The sequence below is a fragment of the Diadema antillarum genome, unplaced genomic scaffold (assembly GCF_040938485.1).
Source record: "Diadema antillarum isolate AM-2024a unplaced genomic scaffold, OU_Dant_1.0 seq00001516_RagTag, whole genome shotgun sequence".
NCBI classification, from domain to species: Eukaryota; Metazoa; Echinodermata; class Echinoidea; order Diadematoida; family Diadematidae; genus Diadema; species Diadema antillarum.
This window is the reverse complement of record NW_027272248.1, coordinates 179,651-190,000: the sequence shown is the minus strand read 5'-3', so window position 1 is coordinate 190,000 and position 10,350 is coordinate 179,651. Positions and strand designations below refer to the sequence as shown.

The 10,350-nt window shown below is 41.6% G+C and overlaps 1 protein-coding gene across 1 annotated transcript in view; it reads right to left on the bottom strand.

Moving 5' to 3' along the window:
- Positions 1–8,612, bottom strand: part of LOC139710254 (G-protein coupled receptor 54-like) — a 50,932-nt gene extending 42,320 nt beyond the window's left edge. Inside the window, exon 1 of the mRNA XM_071622186.1 lies at positions 7,703–8,612. Within this exon, the coding sequence (XP_071478287.1) occupies positions 7,703–8,047 (345 nt within the window). The 5' untranslated portion in view covers positions 8,048–8,612. The remainder of the gene's footprint in view (positions 1–7,702) is intronic.
- Between the last annotated feature and the right edge of the window lie 1,738 nt (positions 8,613–10,350).

The window sequence follows — 10,350 nt, the reverse complement described above, 5'->3', positions numbered from 1 at the left end:
CCGCACAAATAACATTCTTCGAAATGTTAACACAGAGCACAATCACGCACGCAAACACGGTGTATACTGTGTGCGACGAGAGAAAGATCAGTGACAAAATAAATGATAACATATAAAATGTTTTGCTCGGGTGGGTGAAGGTTACTCTCAGACACATTTTATCTTTCTCTCTCTCTCTCTCTATTTATTCATTTATCTATCTATCTATCTACCTATCTATCTATCTATCTATCTATCTATCTATCTATCTATCTATAACTCTCTCTCTCCCTCTTCTGACTAAAATGAAAAACGCAAACTTAAATCTGAGATGTATTGGGTACTGCGTTAGTGCCTTATGGGTTTCACTTAGAAGGACAGTTATGCATCTAGGGAAGGTGGTAACTAAGTTACCCTAATGAGCAGGTGGATGTACAGTTTTTTTCCAAAGTAAACATGGGCGCTGTTATTGCAGCATCTATGTACATAGCTATGAGGACCGAGCTCAAAATCTATCCGTGAGAGTTCAGAGTTCGGCCAGCGTTGGCTTCAAATACGCCCGCACGCCGCCGAAGGGCGGGTTTCTGCCAGGGGTAAAGTTGGCGATTGTTCGCTGGTCGAAGTTTGTGGCGTGTATCGTAAAGAAACGATTAGCTGCAAGTCTAGCACGTGGCGAGCATTTTGTTTTCGCAAAAACAAGTGAAAGTTTGCAATCGATTGATCTGGTCCTTTTTATCAATCCTTTACCCGTAGGCGAGCACATACTTTAACTCGAAGCCTCTGACACGTTGTAATTCTCCATAGGGTTATTACGTCCCACATCAGACCCCCGTCAGTAATCAGTTATGTTCGCAGGGCACTTAAAAGAAATCGAGACATAGAAAAACAACGCGATAGACGCCATGCACAATGTAATCTCCATAGAGACTACTACATCGGAATAGAATCAGCTTTAGGCTTTCCCCTAAAAGTAGGAACCAACTTGGCAAACCCTCTCAAAATTCATTTAAGTTTGCTGTGTTCAAGGATTTTCCGCTTCAGTATGTTATTTGATTATTAAAGAAATTATTGTAATTCTATGCAAAGTGTGAGGATCCAATCGATATCGAATAGCAATGTTACAAGTAACTTTAGATGAAATACAATACAAAAAAAGTCCAGAATAAAACGTAACCCAAATATCTAATATCAGATGACTATACAAACTTTGAAAAAAAAAAAGGAAGAAGGATTTTCTTTTGTATGTTTGAAAGTTCGAGCCGTTCGAAAATATTGAGAACAAAGTATGGTACATTTTCTGTGCTTTTTATTTTTTATTATAACTGCTGTTATCAGTGACGAGCATTGCATCCTCTATATAACAGACCAGAATTTTGTTATGATTTTCTTTTTTTTTGTTTAAAATGATGTTTTTGGTTTTTGTAGTTGACGTGTTATCGTCGCTGTAATTGTTTGTTCAGTTGTTTGTCTGATTTTTTTTTGGGGGGGGGGGGGGAGAGAACTTTAAGATGCAAGGATGGGGGAGGGGAGCAGCTATAGGGGTGAGGTGGGGTGGGGAAGAGACTCCGTTGATGACTGGGTACAGGTACATTATGAAGCGACGAGGAGTGCTCGGAAGTGGAAAGGTTTCGAAAATACCCGGACCGTGATGCACGAGGAAGCTCCTAGGAATGTAGATTGGCTCTTTGACCCCAGGGCTAGATGCAAGCGAAATGCTAAAAACAATACCACCTAATACGCTTTAGAAAAAAAAAGTAGAAAGAAAGTGAGAAGCTGCTTCACTCCAACACCATTTTAAAGTCGCAAATGGCATGGAGTTTGATATTTCTCTAGCATCAACGTAAGTGTCTAAACAGCCTGCACCTAACCTCTATATTGCGTTCCTATAATCTGTGATCACTGTTAGGCGTCCACCTTACGAACAGAGCAAAACAAACGATGCGTCGTTAGAATGATTAAAATCTGGGTGATTTTGGTCGTCAAAAATCGGGCAGGTAATGAAAGGCATCAAGCCGATATGGCCGTCACACTTGATCTACCAAAGATAAACAATTACATTTTGAGTTCATTTACTATTCAATATTTCACAATAAGTGTCTCAACGTCGCCTAGTGCCGGAAATTTGTTCATTTTCTTTCTATATGAAATGGTTGGGAGTGAGTAGCTGTATCAAAATCATTCTACCTAGGAAGAGGGAAAAGTATTAATAGCATGTATTGCATAACTCCGCGCGGCTCCCGGCTGTATTGGTATCTACCTGTTGCTGTATAATTTGTACAAATTAAACAACGTAATATAGCGTTGACAAGCAATGGACGCTTTAAGATCAAAGGTCAATATCGTAATGTCCACTATTTATCATCCCCTGCTTTTTCTCAGAAGCAAATGACGCGGAAGAGGGCACTGTCCCTCTGATCGCAACCCATTGATGTTCATCATGTGCGGCACAGTCCCTTCCAATCTGATGCCTGTCCTAGCTCTTTCCCGGGGGAGGGGATGGTTCGTCGAATATCCGGCAAAGCAATACCTTTAATGACAGATGGTACTGATCGCCCTGAGGAAAGATCAATTTTTTGTTTCGTTGCATGAGAGAAGACTCGCTAAAGACATGACGAATGCAAAACGGATCTCTGTAAGTAATCCAACGATTACCACTAATACCATTGTTATCTACATTTCCGGGGATGATTAATCAACTCGCGAGCTCTGTTGAGCCCGGACACGATGTAGCTATCATTATTCTACCGCAGCATGTTTTCGCTTTTAGGGGTTGGGGGACAAAACAACAACGCCATATGGTGAAGGAGTCAGTAATGGGAATCCTACCAATCGGACGGTGATGATGATGAGAATGGGATACGGTGATGAGACCACCAAGTGTAGTACGTTGACAGAGATGATCAGTCAACGTTAATTTGACCCTCCCCTCCTTACACAGTCACGCCCTCTCACTTCATTCAACCTTCCTCCTCCTCCCCCCCCCCCCCCTCCATCTCCCCCGCCCAGCTCTGGGTGGATGTGATCAAATCATGTATTCCTCCGTAATCTCATCAATGACGCAAGCAACGGGTAGCATAAGTGGGACTCATAGCACACTTCCTATCTAAGTTGTTTGGCCTGATCCCATCAAGTTTTCTTGTTCCACAATGTCAGTAGTGACCGCCTTTCACTTCCCGTGTGTTGTTTGACATAGTGATCTCATACTTATATCAAGTAACTTTTATACTGCTTTATTTTTCTTTTTAATTAAATCAAATGTTTAGAGCTGCATTCTCTTCATTGTATGATTTAAATCGTGTTTTTGTCATAAAGATTTCGCGGCCTTGCTGAAAAACATGTATGGCTGATAGCAATCATTTTACCTTAGGTCAATAAATCAACTCACCTCAAAATCAACTCATCTATCTTACCTTCAATTTTGATAAATCGGCAGCATCTGGTGCAATCAAAATGCAAATGAAAAAAATAATCACGACCCCCACTACCTCAAGTATTCAAACAAGCACAAATCTTATCGTTCTATTTGCTGTAAGTGGTTAATCTTAGGCAATGTACTCGTCACCACCATAATCTAGTCATGTAGGGTTTGTTTATTAGGCATTATTGTTCCTGTAATTGCCATTGTGCTTACGAATGTGTTACAATCAAGTAAGAGCTGACGCTGTGAGTGATTAACCGCTGTGTGACTTCAGTTTTCGTCGGAGAGACGCAAAAATTTAATCTTTTCTAACGTAGGTTTGCAAATGAAGCCCTGCGATAGGGGCTGAGATGTTTCAAAGTTTATCATTCTACTGTATCCTTCACATATGTATGAGTTCGTCAAGCGAAGGTTCTTGAGACAGGCGAACAGTAATTATGATAATGAATTACTTACAGCACCGCTTTTCTAACGAATTTTCGTTTGGTCGTGTCAGCCGCGTCAGTCACACGTGTTTACAGGGCGTGCTGAGGTAGAATCCATCGCCCGGTCAAGTCAATTCCACTCGCATCAGAATACTGGAGAGTACGCGAATTTGCAGGCGACAAATGAATAATGCGTCTTAACGGCGAAGATTTAGCGTTGCAAACCGCCGGTGCGATCAATTATGTGTGTGAAACAAACCTTCGATCAATCATGGCGGTATGTGTACCTTGCATAAATGTTTACTCAAGGGTCTTATTGGAGTCCTTGCCGCGTCTTCAGGCCTACCAGGGATACACTGACATCGGGGAAATCGTGGGCAGTTAGCTGCAGCGAGAAGGCTCTTCAAGGTTCATGTTTATTTGATTTTACCCTGGAGTCGGCGGCGTGGATGCCCCCCTAACTGGCGACTGCCGACTAGGTCGATGACGAGGGAGAGAGCGGGGCTTAGCGGTGATGAAGCGAATGTTGATAGAACCCTGTTGACCGAAAGTCACGGCTGGCAAGGCGACAAACCCCGTAACAGTAGCCTGCCATTAGACAAACCTCCTGCATTGATGCAACGAGTATTTCAGTCCAGCAACCCAAGTACTGAATGCAATTTCTAATCTAGTATCTTATCTGACTTAACTTCCTTGTCAGCTTGTCGAATGTAGTACGTGTGTATAATTTACTTTTCAATCTTAATGTAAAATTACAACAACAACAAAAGAGGAACAAATCTCCAGCCTGCTTGGTTTGGAGGATTGAACGAAGATGAAGGAAATGAGTTGTTTGGTGTGTGGCGCATAGAGGACTTAAGAAAATCAGTTGAAACGATACACTATCGGAAAAATACTGTAAACGTTTTTTTTTTTTTCTGTTTCGTTGCCGAAGAAGAGTTAGATCTGATACTGTTAGTGTAATTCAAAGAACATTCACAAAATGAATTACAAGGAAACTTGGAAGAGTGTGCGAGATTACGTATAATATCAGATTCAAACTGAGGGGTATCCCTCGTATAGATGAATGAGTTTCTGGAATGAAATGATTCAGTGCGTAAAACGATTGCTGTATTTTCTTGTCGTTTCAAGTTTGCTTCCAGCCGTTGCTAGAGGGCCTTGCACTGGGAACAAACATATTTTCGTGATCGAATAAAGTTGGTTTATTCAATGATTGGTGGCACTTACTACTGCTATCTAATCTATTATGAAGCTTTCTGAACTTAGATAAAGATGGGGTTCCAGTCTCTTGGGCTTTCTTTCTCTCTCTCTTTCAGTCCTTCCCTCTGTTTTCTTTCTCTGTAGTTCTCCACTCCTTTCGCCTCCTCTCTTACTCTCTCTGTTTTCTGTCGCCTCATTATTCTGTAGTACACTCGATTGTGGCGGGAACCCGCACCGTGATCGTGCAATGTTTGTACTTTTGCCAGATGTCCCCTCTCCGTCTGACGTCACGGCCCAAAGTATACCCGCCGCTGTAATTTTCCGCCACATTACGCTACACTGAAAGCTTGTAAAAATGTGCGGTTACCTGGGCTATGCCACTTCCCTCGCATTCAAGCATACTCATTTCGCGACTAAAACATTGTACTCGCTGAACCAATCACTCTTAAATGCAATTACGCGTAAGCAGTCATCACATAAAGAAACGGTGAACTTTTCTCCTTTTTTTTTCCCGCCAGTGATTCAAATTCTTCTTTAATCAGATTCATCTCTGTGCTTGAATTGGCTGAGATTGCGCGCGGGATAAAAATTTTTTCCCGTATAATACCGTTATCGGGACGCAAGACGGAACGACTCCGTCCTCTTACCGCGCTGTTCATACATTCGTTCTCCTTGTCTATCAAACCACGATTCCCAGAGTGCCGTGGAGTAGTTTTGTCATTCAAATTTGCATGGACCGAAGGGGGGGGGGGGGGTAGTGGGGGATTATGTTTCCCCTACGACAAGGAAATTTCGGCGAGCTTTTGAAGCCCCGCGGCAAAAGTCATTGTGTACCATCTCCCAATTTGACTAATTTGGCCACCTCTCGTAGCAAACACATGAATGTCGATTGGATATTTGTATGAAGACTCATCAGCCAATTCCATCAGACATTGATAGATTTGATTGCGAATTTAAAGGAACTGCAAGAAAAGCAGAAGTCCACAGAGCAGATGGGCATGCATAAAGCACATTATTATTGGCATCAATACCTGCAATGGCTGCGGAATAATGTACATCATCGAATAGCGGTCGTAATCAATGCCAACGACGCGCTCATACAAGGCGTTGGTTTCTGTAAAACAGTTTCGTTTCTGGAAAATGAATAATTTGATCGGCATAAAGAGACAATACACAATATTTCAAGTAGTTCAGTCATTTCATACGAGCAGAGAGTTGTCTACCTTTCACAGATTAAAAAAAAAGAAAAATCCAAATAAACTTATCTCTCTGAGAATACTGGTTCTAGAATTTTTTTTCTCTTGTTACATGTCGGATTTATCCTATATAAAATCAGAATGAAGGGAGAAGATAAGACATTATTTTATCATAACTACTCTATTTTTAGAGGCTGGAAAGATTGCCTAATTTGTCATTTTTATATTCCCATTATCAAACAAGGACGAATACGTTATTTCCTGTTTCTTTCGTGTGATTTTCTCCTTCTCAAAGTTGGCTTATTTTGTTGGTGTGTTTATCACATACATGAATACATGCTCCACGTGACTAATTAAAGATCAGACAGTTTTATGAAGTCCTTGTCCATTTTCGCCCAACAAGAGTCAATTCAATTTGCTTTGGTATTCAGCGCGAGTTGTTGAGGATGCACGAATATGTCTGTTTTCACTGGCAATGAGAGCGTCACGTATTTCTCCCACACGGAAACAACGTGGAAACCAGCTTTTATAATTGGTCGTGTCTGGAAAGAGGGGTAAACCTATATCCACACACACACACACGCACACACACACACACACACACTCACACACACACATACAAGTCTATCTTTGTTGATTTGCATAATTCGCATATTGCAACTCCTAGATCAAAGCAATAGTATGTTTGCACGAAATATCTATCTTATCAGGGTTTCACGTACCCATTTACAAGAAAAATATCCAATGAAATAAGTAAAACACACACGCACAGACACACGAATGTATTTGTATGTATATAAGTCATATGTGTGTATGTAGTATATGCTGAAACATAGTAGGGTGCAGGGTTTAGTGCAAGCATACCAAATGTGCCCACATGAAAATAGATGTATTAATATTTATAACAGCATACTCCTACGAACTAGATTGTAGACGAACAAACATAGAACATACCTCAGTCGAGGCGCCACATTTCAATATTAAAATATCTGTTAACCTAACAGGGAATACACTTTATCTATGAAGCACCTCATCCAGATTATTGCCGCCATTTGAATAAAATTTTGTCGTGTTATAGAAAGGGTTGTGGGTTTGCCGTAGATGTTTTGACCAGGTAATCTGGATAATAATAATTTGATACTTTGATAACAAAGGAGTTGCGTTGCAATACAATAACTATATTAAAAAAAAAATCACTTATTACAAAGTTGATCCGTATAACCAATAGAGCTGATCATAGACTCTTTGTCACACATTTAACCATTCTTTAATATTTTTTTCAGAATCCGTTCACAGCCCTTTTACAAAAACATTGCAGACATGTTGATCATTAAACCAATAAGAAAACAAACGCATGGTAAAAAAGACGAATAGTTTATAAAGAGAGAAATTAAACCACCAGGATGGATTGATTGAAACATGGACGGATGGGTGAAAGCATGGATGGATGGATGGATGGAGGGCACGGGGTTCGGTCTACTCACATATTGGATGTAGGGCGTTGCACGGCACATGAAAGCTCCAAGAGGCCAGTCATTCATTCCGATGACGATGACGGTGGGTATCACGCAAAATATCAGAAAGGTGATGTCTGCGATGGCCAGATTGGCCACGAAGTAGTTGGTGACCGTCCGCATGTCTCGATGCTTGCCAATGATGTAGATGACGATGGAGTTGCCAACGAGACCGGTGATAGCGATGAGGATGAGGAGAATTCGGGGCAGGGTCTGCATCACCAGCAAGGCCGTGGTCGACAGGAAAACCCCGCCGTCGGTGATATTCGGTCCTTGAGAGGTCGAGAAGCTCCCAAGATCCGCATCAGAAGCCATGGTTAAACGATTTTCTTCTCTCCCTCTGTCCTTCACTCTTGCAGTGATTAAAAGATGAAGCAATACCCTGCTTCGTTAGGACACAGAAATTGTGATGCCCACACGGAGGTTCAAAACTTCTTTTTCTTTTAGTTTATTTTTTATTTTTTTTCAAAGTGGGTTTTCTCCTCTAGCGAAGTAGGTTTGTCGTCAGTTGCTTATTTTATTATCTTGTTCTGTAGATTATGTCCTGTGCACCACTTGGCGTAATATGTCAAGGTTGCATCCAGAGGTATTCCAGCGATCCTGTTCTATGTTGGATACCAGTTGACACATGTAGAAAATAAAGGCAAGTTTTACATCTTATGGCGCTTTTTTTTTCCTCTTTCTTCTTCTTATCTCCGGTAGATGTGTACATGGCAAGACATGACTCTTCAGCAATCTGTGCACAGACTACCACAAAGTAAGTAAACCCAAGTGACTCCCCTTCCGACGGATATAGAGAGTGGAGAGGATGAATTATGGCGACAGGGATGCCATGTGACTGCAGCTTGAAGAGGGTCTAGCTCCACATCCTTCCGCGCAGCCGTCGTCCTTATCCACTGGTAGGCGAGTGGCGCTCGGTGTTCTTTAATATGTTTGCGAGGTTTGGCGAGAATACGTGCACACGCAGCGAAGGGAAAGTGAAACGCTCGGTGTATGTGTGTGTGTGTGTGTGTGTTTTTGTGTGTGTGTGTGTGTGTGCATGAGTGTATATCAAAAGGGGTGAGTGTGTGTGCGTGCGTGTGCGTGAGAATGTATGTGTGTGTATGTATTAAAGGGAGATAGAGGTAGAGTGAGTGGGAGCGAGTATGGCGGGAAATTTGTTCGGTGACAAAGCGTGATGGATGTACGACTATCGGCGTGCGTGCTAAGTTGCATTGGTTCGTGCGCGTCCTCCAGAGGAGGGTAAGGGGATGGCGGATTTGTTAGTGATGCATAAAACTACAGGAGGAGACGAAAAGGAAACACGAGTGATTGATTAGCTACTAGATTCAGAGCCGAGGAGTTTCGGCCAGCTGTCATTAATCTGTTTTGAACCGGCGCGGCCTCCTATACAGAAACCAACAGACGTCTTGAATTTCTGCGCGAATACGAGCTACGGAATAAATTTCTCCTCTCCGCGCAGTAGAGGAAAAGAGTGTTTTGATTCTTAGTAAACTTCATCAAAGTGAGTATACGGACAATTTTTGGCGAGCGAACTCAGCTCCAATGAGGCAGTTAACCAAAGAAGTTAAGGTTCTCTGTACTCAGTGCGATTGACCTTTTTTTTTCCCTGAGTCACAGCAATAGGCAAGAGATAGGCAAGCTCAATCAAAGGCTTAGATTGATTTTACGACGCATGGCGCTACCCTAAATTGTCCTTCCTTTTCCCGAAACTAAGAATCTGCAATAATTTTGTCTTTTCTTTAATTTTTGTGGGATTGATTATAAAAAAAGCAAATAAACCTGAATTCTGATAGGAATCAATGTTTCTTCCAGTAAGCATTGTATAGCAACTCTTGACCAAGGCCATTAAGTTGCAGGATATTGTGGTTGAATTGATATATTGATTGAAAATTGATTGAAGTGATTATCAGTTGCAGTTACTCACTACAGGGATCAGAAGATAATTACTTAAATACTGTAAAAGGGGCAGATTACAAACGTGACGGCAAGTAATCTGTCACCTACCCCCAAAAATGCACACACACATACAAACTCACACACACACACACACACAAACACACAAACACACACGAGTATGGATTACAGGTTACTTTTACTTCCATGAGACATTTACGCCCTTCTGGGCAATATTTTGTTGTTGTTTTGTTTTATCCATCGATAAGTTATTCATAGTGATGTTATTTCAATAAAGACTATGCAAACTATGTGGCTGGCAGGTTTGAAACAAGTTGTGTTTATCGTCAGAGTACACTTGTTATGAATCGATTGGTTTCGTATGGTATGCTATAGGTCTATGCACAAATACGATGAGAGAGTGGTCGTCGACCCAGAACTACATCTATCTCGGAATACATTACGATGCTCTGTGGGAACACTGTATATTACAAGTAAATTGGATGCGCCTTCGAATATACCCAAATCAAACTTGGCCAGCTGTGTTGTGGTAAAATGATACCAGAGAGACGAGGTGCTTGGTCACATCTTGTCTCTGCGGGGGTGAGCAACCCACTTTAGAACGATGAATATTCATAAATTTCACATGCACGTCCCCACGAGTCATTATACCAATCGCACCCAGGCCATGTTCTCTTCAGTCGACATCAAAGTAAACAACC